Genomic DNA, 23786 nt, shown 5'->3' with positions numbered 1-23786 from the left:
TGTCCAAGTTTCATGATGATAGTGCCATAACTATGGCCGCTGGCGTGTAAACAAGATTTTCCTTTGATTCGACCAGGTGATCTAGTTTTTGACCCCATATGACCCAGATTCAAACGTGACCTAGAGGTCATCAAGGCAAGCATCCTGACAAATACTCACTAGTTTCAAACTTAAAAGGTGCACTCGAGTGTGTTAACAAGATTTTCCTTTGATCTAGCCTACTGACCTAGTTTTTAACCCCAGATGACCCAATTCTAAACTTGACTAAGAAATCATCATGATAATCATTCTTACCATTTCTCATGAGTTTCAAACTTAAAATGTGGTCTCTAGAGTATTAACGAAATTTTCCTCCGATCTGGCCTAGCTGACTACTTTTTGACATGACCCAAATTCAAACTTGCCTAAAAATCGTTAGGACAAAATTTTCATCATGATAGTACCATAAATGTGACCTAGTTTATGAACCCATATGACCTAAAGGTCATCAAGACAAACATTCGGACAAATTCTCACTAGTTTCAAACTTAAACTGTGCACTCTTGAGTGTTAACAAGATTTTCCTTTGATCTGGCCTTGTGGCCCAGTTTATGACCCCGATCTGACCCAGTTTCAAACCTGTCGTAAATATCACCAAGACAAACATTCTGCCTAATTTTCATGAGTTTTAAATTTAAAACGTGGTCTCTGGAGTATCAGCAAGATTTGCCTTTGATCTAGCCTAATGACCTTGTTTTTGACTTCAAATGACCCAGTTTCAAACTTGGCCTTAACATCATCATTATAAACATTTTGATCAAGTTTTATGAACATAAGGTCATAAATGCGGCATATAGAGTGTGAACAAACTTTTCCTTTTATTTGACCCGGTGACCTACTTCTTAATCCCACATGACCCAGATTCAAACTTGACCAAGAAGTTATCGGGACTAACATTTTGACCAATTCTCTTGCGTTTCAAACTTAAAATGTGGTCTCTAGAGTATTAATAAGATTTTCCACTGACCAGTCCTACTGACTTAGTTTTTGACCCCTAATGACCCAGTTTCAATACTTGACTTGGTCATCAAGACAAACATCCTGAATTAGTTTTATAAAGATTGGGCCACAACTGTGGCCTCTAGAGTGTTAACAAGGCAAACGTTAACGCACGGCGCACGACGGACGACTGACGGCGGACGACGACGGACGCCGAACAATTACTAGTCACAATAGCTCACCTTGAGCTTTATGTGCTCAGATGAGCTAAAAAGTCCGGCAATAAAATTATTTTTCCCTAAACATCGCTCTTCAAATGGGTATTTTTTGCGAAAATTACGAAAAGATGCATTCTAGTACATATAGCATTAAAGCGCGCTCCTCAAACAACTTTGATACTTAAATTGGGTAAAGAAATTCAAAGTGGTAAATAAAATTTAAGGGGTCGCCATAACATATTTTTTCATGAACATTCATGAACTTGGGTATATTGTATGAAAACTGTAAAAAATGTGTTTGACCTATAGCAACAAAACATTCCGATTGTAACAAAATAATGTAAAAATGAACAATATCTAAACAAAGTCATATTACGTTCGCCAGGCGCATGCCAAGTTAAAGAGGCTTTTGCAGACTATGTGTTACAACTTACATGCACGTTGTTGTTTAGTTATAGCTTTTGAATGGCTGTTCCTTTCTGACATTTAAATTGCTACGATTGTTTCTGACTCTAACGCTATTGCCAAGTTTTGTCAATGTTAAAAAATTGATTCCTCACATATGCACAAGGTAGATTCAATAAGTGAAAGGTAAAATTAAAAAATAATCATGGCCTTCGAGTGTTTTATCGTCTGATTTACCACGGTTCAGAGTTCAGATGCGTAGGAATTGAACCCCGAGGGCGTTAGCTCAAGTGGTTACGGACTCTGAGCAGTGGTTAATTAGACGATAAATCACAAGAAGGCCTTGATTGTTTACATTCTGACATGCTCATTGACATATTTCAATAAATATTATGTTTGGATTTAACGTCGCACCGACACAACTATAGATCATATGGCGACTTTCCAGCTTCGATGGTGGAGGAAGACCCCCAGGTGCCCCTCCGTGCATTATTTCATCACGAGCGGGCACCTGGGTAGCATATTGTGCTGGACTTTATTTTCTTCCCTAGGAAGTCCTGCGACAATTTGACGTCATAAATGAGGTCACAATGCCCTCTTTTACTGCTCCGCGCGTCAACCGTTGATAATCGCAGAATATGCAGGCCTTGTTTTCCTTCTTTGTTTAAATGTAAATCAAATCGAGCCATGTTAGAATCAATGATAGTTGTTGGCATGCAGATGTTTAGCCATATCTGTTTTGGTTGAAAAATGACAGAACGTGAAACGAAGGGTGTCGTGGAATACAGCATTGCCGAATTGAATAACTTTATTTAATTAATGTATAATAAATAGATGCTGGATTTTTTAGTTCCTGTGTTTTTATCATATATAGCATCATTATTGGCCAAACAAATGTGCCAAATGCCTATGACATCAACTGAATAAAATGATAAAGTGACGATAAAATGTGAAGAAAATGAAACCGCGAATATCCTAACTGCATAATGTCACTTGCAAACATTAACTACGATAAAATGTGGAGAAAAATAAAATGTGAATAGATGAAAGGGCCATTACGCCACTCTAATCGCCTGACAACTCGTTCTTTAGAATCTCATTAACAATTGTTAATAAATTTAGCTCAATACGTACATGTAAAGAGACAAAACGTGGAGACAAGTTTCGAGTCGGACAGACTTAATATGTCTCATTTTCAAATATGGCAAATAAAATATATAAAAAAAGTAATTCACCATGGGAACTGAACAAAGAATACCGCATTCGTTTTTGAATAATTTGTTAAAAACTTATGAAAAGGAATATGAATGTCGACATGCAATTTTTGTCAGATAATATTGGCCTTAATTCTGCTGACCAAAAGAAACACTGACATTATGTACATCTACAAAGTTTAAAGAATATAAAAATAGCTGATATAGAAATTATTGAACAAAAATATCTAAATATGTCATATTTTTGGTGACATGACCTATCACCTGGAAACAACTCAATGCAATAACGAAGGCTCTGAGCAACTGAAAACAATATTTAATAAAAACAATTTTAAATGTGCAAGACATTGGAAGGAAAAGAAACGGACAGACAGATTAACTGAAATACTGAAAGATAAGGTTTCACAACACATTAGCAAGTCCTTTAATACTTAAAATATCGTTTTAGAAAAGACAGCTGAGCAAAACAATTCAATTCAATTTAAATTTTGACAAACTCAAGGGTCGTAACTCTCACATATGAATATTTTTCATTGCCGAGCGCCCAGACTACTTAATCATTTTCTCCGACATACATTTCACATGATCCTGTGGGACATTTGTATTACTTAAATAAGTATATGATAGGTTTTGTATACAAACGCCCTTTTTAGATGATTATAAGGGGCTTAAGGGGCCTATCTAATTTATCACCTAGGGGATGGATAGAGTTTGGTTCTACATCTAAAATGTTTCATTACAGATAATAGTAATATATCAGATTAGGATTCTTACACAAAGTGCACGATTCGAGCCTATTTTCTGTTTTATTATCTCCACTATAAATTGATTATCCTGTCGAAGTCATAACGTCGTTGAAATATGATCACTGTACGCCGGGTTCGAGCAACTGAGTGTGTTCGTGGAGGAAAAACTGATAATATTGTATTTTTTGCAGAATTGCAGTAGATCAAATAGAATCATAGATATATATTTCTTATATTTTTTACTTCATTAGAATACACAGACGCTATAAGCAGTTTATGTTATGTTCGAACAACCCTTATACGTAATGTCTGATGGCATTCCCTCCAGCAGGTGTATAGCTATCGTCCGGACATATCGGCCTGACATACAGAGGGACAGACAGACAGACATGATATTTCCTTATCATACCTTTCCGATTTCTAGGTGGGAATTAACAAAAATCTGTTAACAAACGTCTCCCAAGTTATCCAAACAGTAAATAAAAAGTAGTTTAAATCCAATACTGCTAGTAATTTATCTCAAAACCAATTAATCAGAATACTGATAACGTGCGCAACCTGACCTTGATAATAATTTTGTTTGTTAATCATCCGAATTGATCTATAGTCCAAGAGTTTCGCGCGGGAATCAAACTACGCCTGAAGCAATGTGCCTGTAAAGTTTGAAAATCAATGAAAAAACATGAGTTTTTAAGCAATCATGCAAATGGACGGCCGGCACCATCACTTGCTGCGTCCATTTGAACACTGCATCACAGTAACCATTATATTTGGCTAAGAAACTTCACATTTAAGAGAAGGTTAACAGTGACTGGTTATATTTTGTGTTAAAGGTCATTCTGACCTTGACCTTTCAACTCAAAAATATTAGCGGTCATTCACCGCCCAATCGAGACAACACAGCTGCCAAGTCTGAGGGTCGTAGTTAAAGACGTTCTCAAGATACTGAGAAGAAATAGTATTTGTACTAACAATCATTGTGACCTTGACCTTCTTCCTTTTGACATAAAAATTACTAGGTGTAATTTTCTGCATTTTAACAATGTGTCTGTTAAATTTGAGAAGCGTAGATTATACGTCTTTAACTTATTCAGCACAAATGGATTTTTTACAATAATTACCACTTTCACCTTTGGCCATCTGACCTTAAAATCAATAGGGATCATTCAATAGCAACATATCTGAAAAGTTCAAAAGGTTATGAGAAGTGAATAAGCGGAAACGTTTTTTGACCTATGACCCACTGATTCCATCATCAAAAGGGGTATCTGCCTATTAGCAATGTGTCTGCAAAAGATCGTAGGTAAAAAGAGGGCTCATGATATGTCGAGCGGAAAGGTGTTTGTACTAACAGTGACTGTGACCTTTAACTTTAACCCTCTTAGTTCAAAATCTATATTGGTTAAGCCCTGTCCAAGGGTATGGATCGTATGTCGAGCGACTCACCAGATACTGCGCGGAAACGATTGTTGTATTATAAATCATTGATACCTTGATCTTTGAATCACTGACTTCATTGGTATACTGTAATTCCTAGTCATGAGCAATGTGACTGTGAACTTTAAAGATCGTAGATCATGAAAAAAAAATTTATGATAATGAGTGGTTTCATATTGAGAAATTAGACGTATCGTTGGTCACCACAACAATCAATAACAAATTTGACTATTTTGATTTTATTTGCCAAGTAGTTCAGCTGTCGAGATAGCTCGACAGTTCCTCGTCTACTCCGTTATTTACGTCCAGTGTCAAATAGTCAAATAAATAATTCTTTCTTCGCCATTTTACCGTTGTTTTAATGTTATATATCACATGAATTAAATATACAAATAAATAGTAAAAATTAGTATGCAGTGCCTTCAACTATAAGAGAGAAAAATAAATTGGTCAACCATTCGAAACCTAAAACGTATTTGGCGGACTTAGCAGAACACGTGTACGGCGGAATTTTCAACAGCCAAATTTCTGACACGTAATAGTCACTGATCAAATCTAAATTCAACTTCATACCATATTAAATTTAGATTCCAAGATTTTGAAGACAGAAACTGAAACTTACAAAAAGTTAAAATTCAAAACAGCAAAATTCATATCTTGAAAAAAAAACAAAGGTAAATATCAAACAGGGAATGCCACGTACCAAAAACGCAGCCTCCACAAAACGAAACCCACAGCACGCAGACGTGCACACCACAATCACACACCCACTCACACTCGCACTCGCACAAAGGACAGAAAGAACAAACAAAGAAGCAGAGTGGGGTCCCGCCTTGAAACGGTCAGTGGCAAAAACACCACTGGGGAGCTTAAGCCGGTTTATGGTGCGCACCCAACCTCACTCTTACCCCCACCATGTTCCAAATGTTTGTTTATCGAGTATCAAAAGATATCCAAATAGCAAGAAAATAGCAATGCATAATTGGCAGGGGCCATCGTTACGGATTAACAGTTTGCAACAGGCGTCATTGTGTCAGATGCATGTCAAAAGATGTCCAATTAACAAGAAAATTGCAAAGCATAATTACCTGGGGTCATCGCTACGGATTAACAGTTTGTATTAGGCGTAAATCTGGTAATATATATATATATATATATATATATATATATATATATATGTGATATCTTTTTACCTTTTGTTCATTTTTATTGGCGCCTGTTTTATGTAACAAGTTGTAGAATTTTTTTTCGAAAACAATACCAAACTTGTAGATATTGCCGATCGTTTCACCATATTTTGTACGACGTTTCAGACCATCCGCAGAATCGGTTTTCATCGCAATCGGCCGTATTCGAATTTAATTTTGAAGTACTTTATAAGAAAATCAAGAAATAACATATGATTGATGCATAAGTTCATGTTGAAGGAGATTTAAGTCTGCCTTACACGACGATTTTTACACGCCGATTGAAAATTTTCAAAATGGCAATGGTAATACAACAGCACCTCACGTGTTTAAATGGGACGGCCTGCTATTTTTAGATCAAATTGCGACGGTCTAGATTATAATCGTTTTGATTTTTTGTATCATTTTGAAGCTAAAACACTGAATTAGTAAAATATGTTCATGATTATACTGACAGAAAAGTGAAATAAAACGCTAGGATCGGCGGGTTTTGCTAAGTAGGATTGGGTTCCAGAAAACAAACATAAAATATATTCGAATATGGCAAACCGAATATTGATTTCAGTATTCGTTCCCATCCCTAATATAAAGCAAACCTTAAGAACCGAAAACGTATGTACTCAATGCCTTTTCAGAAGACAGAGCAACAAGAGAAAAACCCTTAAGGGCCCGACGAAACAGGCCAGAAGACAGGTATCAAAACAGTTCATTCCTGGTAGGATTTAAAAACTGCTTATCATAGAGTCCTACCCTCTTCCGTCAGACACAATCAAAGAGGGAAGCGTAGTGTCCAACTGTAAACGGGTTGAACACTAAACATGCGGTTTGTCTCGAAACAGTTGGGTCGTAGCCTCTTTTAATAAAACGTTTAATAGTTTTACCAAATACAGTTGGAAAATTACCATGACCCAAGATCTTACTAAGTTTGTAAACCACATCCCCATAGAAAACGGGTTGAGAAATACTTTCTCGCAAAAGTGTCTTTGAATTACTATTGAATTTCAAAACCAAATCAGAAAAACGATAGTAAAATTTAGCAAAATATTTACGCAATTTGTAATAACGGTAGCCTTGCTGAAGAAGATTGCTTGTAATATATTGATTACGTTCATTGAAATCCTTGACATGACTACACGCTCTGACAAACCGAATTAATTGAGAAATATATACCCCATAAGATGTAGCCTGAGGTACATCCCCATCAAAATGGGGAAAATTTACAATACTAAAATTAAAATCATCCCTCTTGTCATAAATTTTTGTATGTATAATATTGTCAAAAATAGAGAGATGTAAATCTAAAACTGAAGCATCAGTATCCAGATTGTTAGTTTTAAACCGAATTTCGACCTAATATTGAATTAACAGCCTGATCGGAGATTGAAACTATATTTCCAAACCTGAAAATCGAGCTAACATTCAATGTCAAGACAACTCGAAAACAGGACAGTAGAAATTCGATGTAATATTGAAATTCGAGCCTACGCATTATGATAATTTAGAAATGAAAAATATAGTATTGCATTTCGTGCCGGGTAGGATATTTCGAAATTAAAATTTTCAAGAAGCTAAATATATTGTTCCTGGTACTATATTTCTAGCCTGTTCGAATTATCAAAACAAGCAAATTTCAAGCTGGCATTGAATGTCGGACAAGCTCGGAAATAGAAATATTGTCTTAAATCTAATTTCGAGCTTGCACGGCGTTTTGAATATCTGGAAATGCATTTCTAACCAGTCCGACTGTAAAAATTCAAATTTTCAAGATACTTAAACATACGCATACGACTGCTATTGAATTTACAACGAGCTTTGAAAGAAGATGTTATTCAATTTCCTGAACAAAAGTCGAAAATAAAATTGCGTAAAGTTGAATTTCTATCTAGCATTGAATATTGGACCTGCTAGAAGATCGAAATTCAGATTTTTAAAATGATGAAGTTGGATCTAGCAATAAACTTCGACCAAGCTCGAATATCGACATTCAAATTTAAAAAAAAAAACATTTAATTTTAAGCTCGAATGTAAAATTTCTACAATGAAGCTATATTAATAATGTGCATAATGACCATAACTCCTTTTGCAGACATGTTCTAGTCATATCTTGATAATATAAACAGGTTCATTTCCTAGTAATACAAGTCTAATTGTTTCGGCAAAATCCCTTGCAATCTAGTAGAAGTTATTCGGATAAAGCTCTTGCGACGGATGACTAGACAGATAGATTGACGGACTGACGGATAGACAAGACGGCACTTACAATCAATGGCTGGAGGTAAACTCGTTAAAGTCGGTCGTTTACATACAAATATAACTGCAGTTTGATATATCTTCATTTAATATCAACGCATGGTGATCTTTTTTCAGACAGAATCTTTACAACAAGTGTTGCTGCAATCGAGGTGCGTATGATGACCATGTTGTTTTACATGTTTTTGTCACTCTTCCAAAAAAACGCTAGGATCAGTGTTCATATGTTGACTTTTATCTCTACGGAAAGCCAACAGAAAAAAGTACTTTATCTATTGATCAAATTTATTCACAGATGTTCACCAAATCTGCATCTGTAAACCTGGATCCTAGTAACTGACAATCAAAAGGCGTCCCACTTTCGTCAGACAGAGTGAAAGAAACGATATATGTACCCGCTAGAATACATCTTAAAACAGTGATGTTATGTTTCATAACTCATACATATAGAATAAACATTAAAATATACAGAGAAGGAAGCTTAAAAAATAGACATAAAGTCAGTACTAAAAGGTACATACTCAGATTTGCGTTTTTCTGCTAAATACTGTCGAATTAATTCTCTTTCTTCTTCTGTGTCTGAAATAAAATTATATGCTTGTACAGAAACAGAGGAACGACGAAATTAAATTTAAAACTATCAGGAGATTCTAATTATAAAGAACAACAGACAATAATATAGTGTAATATGTTGATAAAAGTACAAATTAGCAGAAAATCAAGTGAAAATACTAATAAATTGAAAAAAATTCAGAACAGTGTTTGTGCACTCTGTACTTTCTCCAATTTCTATTTTTCATTATGTAAAATCCTACAAATTCCTTTCGATAATTGTAAACGTATTGTCAGGAACAAAAATTGACAATCAGGTACTAAAAGGATGACAATTGAAAATATTTCAAGAAAAGAGTATGGTTCTTGCACTCAGCACATTATCTGATATTCATTTTCAAGAGTTTCATTTATATTTCCTTCTAAGGTTAGTTGTTGTTGACTGATGAAGTACAAACAGGGAGAAGATTCGACAACTATTCTAGATAGATATACAATCGGACAGGATGTATTGCAGTTTGCTTTAAACTTGTTCGCTGTTGCTCGAGAATCTAATTTAACTTTTAATTTGCCTTCATAAACGTAAATTCCTATTAAAGTACAGTTTAATCTTCCTTGATTAGTGTACCAGAATAACTATTTTAATTCAGTGACGAAACTCATTTCTATACATGTAAAAATATTTTATAAGGTTTTACAGAATTATTACTGTTTGTGTACGTTTCAAACAAAACCATTTTCTTTCAAACAGTAGCCTTCTCAGTATAGTTTAACACACTTCCTTTCATAAACAAGTGATTCTTACTTGCTTAAAATGATAAAAAATATCAAACCTTCTATATTGAGCATAGCAGAGGATATTTGTCCATCAACAACGATATGATACATGCCTTCATCTGTGTCCGTAACATTGAGTATCTTTAGTATATGAACAGGCCCTTCATCAAAAAGCTGATATTTTTCTGACGGTGATAAGGCCTGACTTCCATGGTACCATTTGACGTCTACACTTACTTTGTTTATTTTACATTGAAAACTGGCAGATCCAGATTTGTCTTCAATACATATGTCCGAGAGCGTCTGAAGGAATTCAGTTGGCTTTTGTCTTTCTATAAATGGATGAATATCGATGAATTACATATGAGTATTTTGATTTTGCATAATTTTCGATTATAAACAAGAGTTTTCACTGTAAACTGACATAAACGCCCGAAGTGTATCTGAGATACCAACTAAGCCTACTTACTTATACATGTACTAGCAAAATACACTATACATCGAAAATAGCAGAGTCTGGAGAACTTACAGAAATTAACACTTTCAAGTTAAGCCCTTGGCAAAGAAAGGGGAAATAATTCGAAATAATTCGATCATACTTCCAGAGGCCACAAATGTCATTAAAACCTTATACCAATATACTAAGTTTTAATACAATATATTATTTCTAAGAAGAATTGATATGACGATATCATTTTTTCTATTTTTAGAAACACCGACGCTGACCTTGACACATGAAGTCCAAAGTCAGATCCAAGGCTTAACATCAACTTTAGCCAGATTTTTTCAGTACATGTGACATTGACCCCACTGCCCAAATAATATATTACGGTTCTTTTCTTATAGTTGGTGAGCCATAGGGTTGGTTGGTACCATCTGGGGGATTAATTCTCTTTGTGATTTTTGGAAAGGCATACAACCCTGGAGTAAGATAATATGTGATAGCAATGTATCGACGGTAGCTTTTAGTGTGATATCATCCTGTTAAATGCCTACACTTGGGTACAAGTTCAGGTAAGCTAAAATATATCAAATGTAGGCATACGAAGTATGGAACATATGCTATTCAGTTTAAGTAATTGATGTATTTGTATACAATATGTAAGAACAAACAAGTAAAATATTTCCTTAATTGTGCCCCCATGAGTGGTGGGGGTATATAGATTTGATCTTGTCCGTGTATCCGTCCGTGCGTCCGTGCGTCCGTCCGTCCGAAGTTCGTGATACGCCTAGCTCAAAATGTTTTTGATATAAATTGATGAAACCTTGCATGATATCATATCATGATATGAACTTGTGCACCTCCTATTTTTCGTCTGGCTGCACCCCTTATTTCCAGAGTTATGGCCCCTGAAATAGTCAAAAATGCACATTTTCACCTTGTGACATGCCTAGCTCAAAAAGTATTAGATATATTAGTATTCATGAAACCTTGCATCAGTCTTAATCATAATATGAACTTGCGCATCTTTTATTTTTTCATCTGGCTCCGCCCCCTGTTTCCAGAGTTATGGCTCCTGAAATAGTCAACAATGCACACTTTCACCTTGTGACGCGGCTAGCTCAAAAAGTATTTAATATAAATTAATTCAACCCTGCATGAGTCTTTATCATGATATGAACTTGTGCACCTCCTATCTTTTGAATGTCTCCGCTCCATATTTCCAGAGATATTGCCCCTAAAATAGTCAAAAAAGCACGTTTTCATCTTGTTACGCACCTATCTCAAAAAGTATATGATATAAATGGATTAAAACTTGCATGAGTCTTTATCATGATATAAACTTGCGCACCTCTTATTTCTTTGGCTGACTCCATCCCCTATTTTTAAAGTTATGACCCCTGAAATAGTCAAAAATGCACATTTTCACTTAATAATGTGCCTAGCTCAAAAAGAATTTGATGTAAATTCATGAAACCTAGCTCGAGTCTTATCATGATATGACCTTGCCCACTTGGCAGTCTTCTTCGGAATCTACTTGGAATTCTTCATCGGAATCTGAGGACTTATTACAGAGTTATGGCCCTTGAAATAGCCAAAATAGTGGATTTTTTGTTTGTGATGCTCATGGCTCAAAAAGTATATGGCCTAAAATAATGAATCCTATTCATAAAATGTTTGCTGAGGCCATACCCCTTAAGACTGCAAAAATTGAATTATTGCCCCTTATTTGTGACAAATGTACCAGTTGGGGGCACACACTGTGTCTACAGACACATTCTAGTTTTCGATATTTTTGGGTTTGCTGCTTTGGATAAATGTTAATAATAATGATAACTATAAAGAACATCTTAATAACATGGACAACTATTAAGCATCATTACAGTTCATAATTAGATTTTCTTCAGACAGATGTTAGACCTTTAGGTACAAATACCCCTTGCCACCCCTAGGGAATTTTTAACATTATGACTTTCGGAAAGTCATGGTCGTGACCTCAGTGGGACTTGAACCCACGACCTCTGGATTGAGCCGTCAACCTATCCACTCCCCTATCTGTTCCTAATGATGAATCTTGAAGTAACCTACTTTTGTGCAGAAAAAGCTTTTGACAGACATGGCTTCAGTGTGTCTTGATCAGCCGTACCAGCATCACAGAATACTGTTGAACTTACTATAGAACAGACTATCAACCGTCATGCCAAGAAAAAGGGAGGCATCATAGATTTCAGCAGAAACTCTTCTGCATATACTACAGGTGGTGCATAACACAACACATGCGAGCTTAATATGTTGAAGCTACACTACAATAAGCAGACATGACTTTAGAAGACAAATCCACACACAAAGAAATAGAACCGGCGCAGATCAAAGCCAGTTAGGTTGATGTAAATGATAGCCTTTACTTTTTATCCTCTGGAATACCTATATATGCAGAAGAAGTTGACGGTCTTCTGACTGCTGTTGATGCTGGAAAAGATATCATTGAAGAATATATCAGTCGATGATTTGTAGAGAAGTCAGTCCCCTTCCATGATCTCGTGAAGAGATATAATATCAAGGCATAATATTGAAATTGCCTTAGTTAAAATAAACAAAGAAAGCGACCAGCTCGCAGAATAAAATGGCTCAGATAAGGGCTGAAAAAATGTGTTTGGACTATTCGTGATATTAGCTGCTGGACATGCATGGTGTAGACTCATAATTCCCTTGTCACTGGCAACATCCTATGGAATGCCAACAAAGACAGACAAAGCCAAACTCTTACACTACGTTGAAGAAAGTATCGAGCCTACAGCAAGCAATCATATTGAAAATGTTACTTTATTGATGGCAATGCTTTGAGAGAAGATTGCATTGCAGATACATACTATCCCAAAACAATCAAGTCTGTCGAAAGAAAACAACATGGAACTGCACCAACACTTCTGTTTCCTGGTCCAAAAAAAGTAATCCACAGAATTGGAAAGATTTCATGAGCAATGATGACCTCAAAACTCAATAATTGATCATGCTCATTTTTCACTCAGGTAACAAGGCAGGGAAATCAATTTTGTAATTGGAAGCAGCTGTTTCCGTATAACAAGTTATAATGAACTAAAGTGTTACGACAGACGATATTAGAAGAGCTGTTTTTCAATCTGGATGAAGTGGACACAAAAATTATTTTGCACTGCCTAGGTGTAAGTGCGAGGGCTTGTTACGCTTCAACAGTCATTGTTAGATCCCCCGACTCTGATGTCTTGATACTGCTGGCCCATTATGCTGACCAAATTAGAACAGACTCATTTCACACTGGTGTTGGGAACAAGCGGCTACTGTTTGATATCAAGATTATCCTAGACGCAAAAGGACAAGTTTGATATGTGTTCAGTTTTGCCAGCCATACATTGTTTGAATGGATGCGATACAACAAACGCCTTTGTGCGCAAAGGGAAAGTCAAACTTTTAAAGATTGTCAAATAAATCGCCAATATGTTCAGACGGCAGCCAAGACGGCGTCCTTAATAGTTCTGATGGCATTGACATGACCCTATTGCCACCATATCAATCCAGTCAACTATCAGGTACTTATTCATTTATCTATATTAAATCTACAAGTGTACATATTTGCGTAGCTACTGTAAAAATAATAGGAAAACTTTATAATTATAAACTCAAATTATATACAATCTCTTAATGCTTTTTCTACATTTAATTAATACTTTTATAGTTTTACTCTTATTCATATCAAAATTAAACGACCTCGATTTTTTTTTCAAGGTGTATATTTGGCAACATGCCCATGAGAACAGCCCTTATTTTCCTGATGTTGATAAAAATGACTGGGACTTTCATGACTGGCAACAGTTAATGTACAATTTGAGTGACAACAAGATTGTTCCTGATGAACTTGTTGACATATTGTGCAACATTGACAAAAACAAAACCAGCGAAACTGATGAAGATTATGAGCTTACCAATATTGACGATATCGTATGAGATTCAGACAGTGATGAAGAGTCATAACTAAGAATGTTTTAGTATGTTGAATAGACAGAAAATGTGGTTTATTGAAAACAAAGAATAACAATGACATGGTATACAAAATCAAAGGCCTTAATGGCCTGAGTCGGCTAATGATTGATGTACTGACAGTATAGTCTACCAGTTTCAGTTTGTTTTTAGTTTTTTTTCTTAAAATTTTATAACACAGCTCGATATTTACCCAAAATATTATATCCGGATACGATTACACTTTTCTCCAGTTTGAACAATATATTTTACAAATTGTGATGATACGAAGACATTTAGCAGCAATTGGCAGTATCTGACATTGAAGTTTACGGTTAAATTACCTCTTATTTAAATCTTTTCATAAAAAAGTTGTTTCGTTTCGCCAAACATAGACGATCTACTTTCGATTTCAAAAACTACAAGAAAATACAATTTAATGTTTCGCCGATTTGTTTATTTCTCGAAAAAATAAGAATTAAAATCATTTTTAATATCAGTAGTAACTAAACAAACCAGTAAGAGCTTCTTCTTCCGATAATTTATCCGTTTACTGACTGCAAAATTCAACCCACGCAAAGTTTATAGAAATCATACGATGCGTGTTTACGTTCAATGTGGGAGAATTAAGGCTGATCGGCTATGTTACCTAACGCATCCAGACAATTCAAATTTTGCTTTTAAAAAAGCATTGTGTGCGTTTCTGTAATTTTATATACGTTTTTATACGCTTAGAAATTATTAGACATGCGTATTTGCATTATTTCTATACGTAATTTACGCTAATACGCATCTTATCTGGAGCCCTGCTGGAACTATTTTTTGTCTTTCGCTGGATGTTACCCAAGCTTTGTAAGCCTGCGCAATTCTTAAAATGCACATTTATGCTTAATGAGTTACATTCGAGAATTGCACAATTACAAGTCATAAATATGACAGATTACATCGTATATTGGTCATAGCAAAGGGAATTGACACAACTTAACTTCATTCATGCAGTGAACTGTTTGAAGTTTGAGAAATCTAATGGAACTACATCCCTTCACTGTGTTATTTGGTCCATTTAGAGAATCGTTGGATAGCAAGGACTCGTCAAAAGGCTTTCAGCCTTTAGCCGACTCAAAAATGACTGAAAATAATAACGGTAGCATATTACCGAATACGGTAACATATTGTAACGTAAATTACACATTTGCATTCAATTAATTTACATGACATTTGATATATAACCTTAGAATAACTTTTTTGATTAGTTAATTAATTTTTTTTCTAAACATAATACTGAATAGCAACCACTTTATATGAAATACTATGAAAATCTTGATTTTGATGGTAACGTATTCTACTGTACAAAATTAAAATGTGGTATTGTTCAGCATAAAATTCAGCATAAAAAGGTTTACTGTTTAAGCATAAGAATAATGACACAGAGGTTTGCACCTTTTAGACAGTTCAAATAGTAATACATCATGTTTAAACATATTTTGTGTTCTTCATATTCATGTGTATTGTCACGTAAATTACAATAACAACAAAGTGACTTTGATATTAAAAACTAATGGCCTGCGAATAATTATTTAATTGTAGATCTAACATATCAAAACTAGTCCAGAAATTGCTTTGATTTAACGATATTCATACTTTTCTGTTCCATATCATTTATAGAAGTATTAATTGATTTTAAACAAATAGGTAACGCACATTAATAGGCCGTAAATTACGAGCGCCCCTACAGCCAATGGCAGACAACTTGATTTTGTGGTCTGTAGAACCCTACTACCTTATACTCTATGTATTTAAACATGTCATATTAGTTCAAGAATGAGCAAAATATCTTTCTAACTGCATATTATGACACAATAGTTTGTGTTCTTTAATGTTTAAGCATTGGTCTATGTGTGTATGTAATTGCCAACACTAAACGCTAGACAAGCAATTTTTCAACAACAATGATATAAAAACATAAAATACATAAATTGAGCTGTTTGCCAAGCAAATACAGTCAAAGATAAAAGAGAACCATCAGTTTAAAATAGAAAGTCTACTTATGTCTAACGCAAGTTTGATGAAAGTCTATTTTGGGGTGGGGTTACTGCACGGCTAATAACACACAAAAAGCTACCACCACTGCGATGCTATCACATAGTTTCTGAATTGTCAGATGTTTACCTATCCAAAAATAGCATTGAGCTTTAATCCCCTCGGATGGTACCGCTAGGCAAAATTACTGGGTCTGGCTCATCGATTATTATTGAAAAAGTGCTCGAAATCCTTCCACAAAATACTAGCTTAAGGAGGTAGGTTACCTTAATATTTGTATTTGCGCATGTCCAACCGGAAGCTAACGTGACGATTTACGACGACGTTTACGACAAACTAAATGTGTTTGTATATCCATTCTTCTGAAATATTTTTATGAGTCTTTTGCTCTGAATAATGATCAATATTTTGCTTCTTTGATGTAATTATATTGAAATATTATACGAAGTGTATGAAAATGGATGATGGTAACAAATGTTTTTTGGAATATAGTTGGGTGAAAGGCTACTTGTTACAGCAATTTTCAAATAAAAATCTGGCAGTTTCATTTGTAATACCTATTTTTCAGTTTTCGTTGATAATGTGTTACTTATATACTAAAACTAAGCTCTAAAATTGTTTAAATTTCAGTATAAAATTATGGTTTCATGAATTGAATTGATGTTACCATGGAAACGGAGCCCGTGACCTATATATCTAAATTCATTTCAACATTACACATGAGAATAATATAATTGACAGCAGCATGCTGAACGATTTTTCTATGAAAATGTCAGGCGAAGGGTACTGCTGTAAATATTTTATGCTGCGAAAATTGTGCGAATAACATGAAAAAATATAACTTACGTCAGAAATAATATATTTTAAAGCTACATTAACAAGAAAGATAATTTTATTCAATATTTTTTATAAGAAATTACGACAAAAAGCAAGATATAAGCTATTTTAAACAGCTCTGTTGCCATGATTACTTTAAACTTAAGAAAAATTGGGTACCATGTAAAGTGCTTGGTATTTTGCTAATAATATTACCCAAATATTCCATATTGGTCATTAACAGAAAAAAAAGCCATCGAAATCCACGTTTTTATACATAGTTGTTTAAAAATGAGAGAAAATGCGTTACCATGGAAACACGAGCCCCACGACATATACATTTTAATCTTATATTAGAAAGCTATCGCGGATACTAGTAAAAATTATCAATTATGCAGACTTCTACGGATATCAATGAAACTAAAATACATTGAAAAGTGTTACATATCCGTATTTTCCTTCTTCTTTCGATATAAAATACCTTTGGAAGGTCATGTTCTTCAAACCTGGATAAAAATTGGACTTGAAGGGACAGGGATAAACGAAATTGAGATTGAAGCAGTTAAAACCTCATATTACACAAAATACAAAAAAAAAATGCTGCGGTTCAACTAATTTAAATTTACCCTGGTAACAAGTTAACCAACTTCCTTAGATAGTTCAAAAAGGGCGTAATACAATTAGAAACTAAGGTTAGGATTACTGTTGCTGAAACTGCCAGCGATTTTTCAACATTTTCATAATTTTCTGCTTTTTTTTATAAATACCAACCAAAATATACATCAAGACAGCACAATAAGGTTTATTCCTTTTACAGATTTTATTATATACTTTTTTGATATCATAGTAATATTTGTAATACTATATCCTTACAATAATGGGTACAAATGAAAAAAAAATCTGTTTTCATATTCACTTTTGTGAACTTTTTTCAATGAAAAATACCCATAGTGAAGAATATTTATTTTTACATTTTGAAAAAACTGTTTCTTAGATTTTTTTCCTGTTTTTCTTGTGTATCAATAATTGTATTCTGAACACAAAATGGCTAAAAATATATGGGTCACCAGGCTAAATTTCATGTTAAGACCGCTTGAATACAACACCTGTTCGGACGAAAAATGGCGCGAACCTGACCAAATTGATTACATGTATATCTGCTAGAAGTTAAAGAAAGTTTAATAAACTTAATTCTTTCTATAATTGAATACTAAATAATCTGAGTGGAGATATTGTCTTATCAATACAAAGTTAATTGTCTAACATTATATGAACAACATTGTCTTTGTATTAAAATGCGCCGTCAAAACACAGCCACAAAAATGGCAAGATACATGTCAGGCATGATTCATGTCAATACAACATAAACCAATATCAACATTTGATTACTGATAAAACTTATTAAAAAAGGTTATTTTATTCAAGATTATTCATATTTAAGATTGTCTGCCACATGTTTCAACAAATGTTGACTTCACTTCAATTTTCCATAGATAGTGTCGGCTGCGCAGAAAGATGCGCATAAAAAAACTATATGAATTCCCTTTAAGTGTATGTAATCATTCAGTTTGTTTGTTTGTTTTTGGGTTTGACGCCGTCTTTCAACAGTATTTCAGTCATGTAACGGCGGGCAGTTAACCTAACCAGTGTTCCTGGATTCTGTACCAGTACAAATCTGTTCTCCGAAAGTAACTACCAACTTCCCCACATGAATTATCAGAGGCACTTTCGTTCCTGAGAAACTCATTTAAGTACAAACCTTTTGTCTACATTTCATGTTTTAAACATCACAATAAATCAAACAAAATTATAAAATCTGCCATGTAAGGTTATTGCATGATCTTAAAGATATGTCTGGAATTTAAAATCACTTTATCTAAATATATGAAAAAAAGCAAAGGCTCCAAAGACTTGTGATGTGTTTAAAAGCATTAAGTCAAGTAGTTTCTGAGAAATCTGCTCACGTGCTAAAGTTGATCACAATTTCTATCAAAGGGGCACATTTTAAATAAATTAAAATGTAGTCTGAATGAAAACTGCCTTATTTATCACTTTTGATCTGTTTACCTGATCCCTGACCGTAGTTATCGTGAAAAAACCACTTTTCTATATTTAGTAACGATGTTCATGACCTTGATCTAAGCAATCCAAAATACATCTAGAACCATGGTCTCCATGCAAGCTTCCTAAATTCAAAGTATGGACGCATTACCTTATGAGTGGAAACCGTTCGCTCTGCGGTCAGATGGACATATTGACCATACAAAGCAAGATGCCCCCGATTTTTCGAAGGGGTTCTTTAAAAGAGCGCATCGGGGTCATCAACACTTAAAGCCCAATTATCCTGTTATGTTTAAACGGTTTTGGTCAATTGCTTTTCAAGTTACAATGTAGAAGTGTTTTTTGTTGTTGTTGTTTTTTTTGTTGTTTTTTTTTTTTTCATTGTTCAGGTCCCTGTGACCTCAACCTTTGACATACTGACAAGAAAAACTATAGAAGTCTTTACTTCATAAGTCCATGCTATCAAGTTTGAAGATATTTTGGTTAAGTGATTTTCAATCAATTAAGCGGAAACTATTTCAAGGGTCTGACACTTTTGACCTTGACCTTTGAACTACTCACCCCAAAAATTATAGCCATCTACTTTATAAGCCCAGTCATGCTATCAAGTTTGAGTATTCTTTGTCAAGTGGTTCTCAGTTTTTGAGCGGAGGCCACTCGCTCTACCGACAGACGGACATACCGATAGACCGACGACGCGGCCGACCTGTGCAAAGCAGTGTTACCCCACTTCTTCGAATGAGGGCATAATGAAATATATATCAAAGTAAAAATGGAAATATTTGGGGAAGCGGGAAGGTTGAAGTGAGATGAGGGCATGGGATATAATGAGACCATACCAAAACCTGCAAGAAACTGAAATTAAAAAGAAACACACACACAGGGGAAAGGTATATTCGTTTTGAGATTTGGTTACCGGGACACTAACAGACAATATCAAAAATACAAAACACTGCAGTGTATCAGGAGTGGGTGTAATGTGGGTGAGTGAATAACGGAAAACTAAGGGACAATATCAAGAAAACAGAGCCGATTATTTTTGGGATGTGCCTCTGGATTTGGGAGGGTGATGATATACTAAAAGACCATAAAACTGAACAAGTTTTGGGAGCGGGGTTAATGTGTGTGTAGGTTATAATGTGAGGTGGGAGGGTGACGCAAGGAACTAAAACTAAAAATACAGGAGAGGTTGAATGTCTGAATGTGAAGGTGGGTAGGCTGGGATGTGGTACTGAATAATGTTGACAGGGACAAATCTAAGAGACACTATAAGGAAGCAAAAAGTACTAAAACTAAAAATAAATTGCCTTTAGATAGGTTGGGCTGACTGGGATGAGAAAGAATTAAATCAGCATTTATTCATTCCTCTTTCCACTTCACAGTAGATAATGATAAAATATATTACAGAAAGGCAAACGTAACAGATGCTTGAAATCTGATTCGAATAAAAAGCACAAAAGGGGTATATTTTCATAACAAGAGCTCCACCATGAGAGACCCGAAGAGTTTATCAGAGGAGGACCGAAGCAAACTTTAAAGAAAAAGGCTACATTTAAAGATTTTTATGGGTGGGAAGTGTGTGGGTGCAGAGTGTGTGTGCAGTGGTGGTGAAAATATACTAGAAACTAAATGAAAACAAAATTTGTGAGGTGGAGTGGGAGTATAGGTACTCGGTATAGGGGAAGCAGTGTGTGTGTGTGTGTGTGTGTGTGTGTGTGTGTGTGACAGGACACTAAAAGATTAAAAACTTTAATTATTTCTTCGAGGTGGGAGGTAGATGTAATGCAGAGTGTTGCAATATGCACATCGTCTTATCACTACCTACCCATATTCCAAGTTTCAAGTCAATATCTTTAATACTTTTAACTTATGCACTGGACACAAACTTTCATGGGCCAATTTGACCCTGCTGTAACCTTGACCTTTAACCTACCACCCTGATTAATGTACTCTGCACATCGTCACATTGCCACCTACCTACATTTCAAGTCTGAAGTCAATCATTTGAATGGTAAATAAGTTACGCTCCGAACACGAAATATGATGGACAAGTTTGACATTTGAGCTCAATTTGTAACATTGAATTTTGACCTACAGTCCCGGTTTACCTACATGCCAAGAAAGAAGTCAATACCTTGGTCTGGTTATTTACGGTAAGAAGCACGCGCCATCACATAATACGATTTTTTTTTTCAAAACGGGCGTATAAAAATGAAAAAAAGAGCTTTGGAACCTACGCCATTCATTTAGTTATATTTCTTAAAGGCAAAGAAAATCTCCTATATAAGTGCCCCCCCCCCCCCCCCCACCACCACCACCACCACCCTAAAAGCCAGACACTTTAATCCCCAATAAACAAGTTCCTGTCTGGTCCAGTCTGATAAGGGTCCATAAAACCCCTGTAGTCTTGACATGTAGTCCATGTCAGAGGAACATAAATTTTATTGATATGTAAAGATAATTGGTTATTTCCAGTGCTATACATTTCACTGATAGAAGTGCAGCTTCTTTCAGATTATACACAAAATTATTTTAATTGATAATATACTAATTGTAATTGCTCATTCTTGATGAGTAATGTCCTGACCAATTAAATTATAATGCTTACATCAAGGCAATTCTCACTATTTTAGAAAACTCTCACCTTTATTTAATAAAAAATGAAATAATTATTTAAAATTCAATAAGAGAAATGACAAGCACTTTTTGAATTATTAATTAATTATGATCTTTTTATCTAAGTAACAAAATAAAAACAGAAAAAATTGAATATTGCTGGATTTTATTAGAAATTAAAGAAGCGCTCAGTTGCATTTTCAATAAATGAAAAAAAAACATATGGACCTTCATGATAAAATCCAGCAGATATCATTGTTCAAAATACACATGACTTATTTATAGATGAATTATTCATTATTTTTAAAAAGGTGTCTGAATGCATTTTCTTTCTTTCTTTCTTTTATTTTTTTTATAAAAAATCAAGCAATAATGAGATATAATTGTTTATACAGCTTGATTAATTGAAAAATAAATATGCTGTTGTATTTTGTCCTGACTTTGTTTGTTTAAAGTCCCAACTTAATCAGGCTTTCTAAACTCATTATAAAAGTGAGAACTGGTTTGCTAAAAAGGTGAGAAATATCACATGCAATATATGTACTGCACAGTAGCTATACAGAAGCTTAATATGATAAACAGAAGCAAGTCTATCTAGCATCAAGTCTTGTATATTGGCTCTTACTGCCAATACGCAGACCACATACCTTGCATACCAGAATCAGTGTCTTTAAGAAGGCTTTAAAACTTAATTACTTATAAACTATATATTACGAAAACGCATGAGAATTTGCTGTTTTTACTACTTTTTACGATGAAAATCGAAAAGTGTTTGTAACACTTAACCTCGGGCAAACTGTCTCGATTATAAATATCTATAATGCAGTATGAGCTCAATAACTTCGCTATAACTCTATTGTTTACGACGACGGAGAAATGTCTTTATTGCCGCGGCGGTCCGGGGTTCGATTCCCGACGCGGTCATCTCTTTTTCTTGATTTGGAGTTTTTCAAATATTGTAGAAACAACTCAAATTCTAATGTTCATATTATGTCCCAACTTCAATTTGAAAGAAAATATTTTTTAGCCATATCTGAAGGTCAGTGCCTTTAACCATAGGAAAGGTGGGAATGAAGTTTCATTCAGTTATGATCAGTAATTACTGAGATATTAGCTTGCTGAGAATCGGTAACATGGTAAAATGATAAGAAGAGTTATGAAACGTTGGGCATTTAGGTAGTGTATTACAATGACCAATAATTGAGTGTTACAGCAGTCTTTAAGTGCCGTGACGCGGCGGTAAAAACTATCTCCATGTACTTTGACTCAGTGTTGTTATATTTCCTAGTCATTTGAATCATTGAGAACATTCAATTTTCTTGAAACAGAACTCTCCTTAGGCCAGTCTGGGGTACGTGAATGATGTTGAACATTTTATTATCCCTCATGAACAGCCTCAATCAAGTTGAGTCTGTTATAATATTGCTTGGTTGTGTTTACGTTTCCAAAGGACCTTTTCACAAATTGTATTATTTAGCTGTGATGTTTAGTACTTACTGACAACTGCTAACTGAATATTGTTGAAAAAGAAAAGAAAAGTATAACTAGAGCTGCTTTTGAGAAAAGCGCATGTCTCCTACAACTGCCTGATCATCTAAATTGTAAGTCAGTCTTTGAATACTTATTACTCACTACAAACATACTTTGAAGAGTAAAAAGGCTCATTTTGGGTTATTAAATACCTATAATTCAGAAGTGTCTCGGGCGATTTGGCTAGTTAATTAACTTGGCTGAGGATTTATGGTCAAAAACATGTGGTTCAGGTTTGGTGAAGACTGGATGAGAACTGTTTGACTTAGAGCGCGGACAAGAGTAAAAAGGCCGATTTTCGGTAATTCAATGGCCATAATGCCGAAGTGCCTAAGCCGATTTGGCTAGAAATCAAACTTTGCCGAGGAGTTATGGTGAAACACATTTTGTTAAAGTTGGATGAAGATCGGATCAGAAATGTTCGACTTAGAGCACGGACAAGAGTAAAAAGGCTAATTTCCGGTAATTCAAGGGCCTTAATTCCGAAAAACCTGGACCCAGTTGGCTAGTTCACGAACTTGGCC

The 23786-nt window shown here is 34.8% G+C and overlaps 1 protein-coding gene across 1 annotated transcript in view; it reads right to left on the bottom strand.

Moving 5' to 3' along the window:
• Window positions 1-23786, bottom strand: part of LOC123535247 (uncharacterized) — a 54517-nt gene that overhangs the window by 23462 nt on the left and 7269 nt on the right. Inside the window, exons 3-4 of the mRNA XM_053533245.1 lie at window positions 9821-10096; window positions 8957-9014 (exon numbers count right to left, since the gene is read on the bottom strand). Of these exons, the coding sequence (XP_053389220.1) occupies window positions 8957-9014; window positions 9821-10096 (334 nt within the window). The remainder of the gene's footprint in view (window positions 1-8956; window positions 9015-9820; window positions 10097-23786) is intronic.

Source organism: Mercenaria mercenaria, unplaced genomic scaffold (genome assembly GCF_021730395.1).
Source record: "Mercenaria mercenaria strain notata unplaced genomic scaffold, MADL_Memer_1 contig_2164, whole genome shotgun sequence".
NCBI classification, from domain to species: domain Eukaryota; kingdom Metazoa; phylum Mollusca; class Bivalvia; order Venerida; family Veneridae; genus Mercenaria; species Mercenaria mercenaria.
This window is presented reverse-complemented; position numbering and strand designations above follow the sequence as displayed.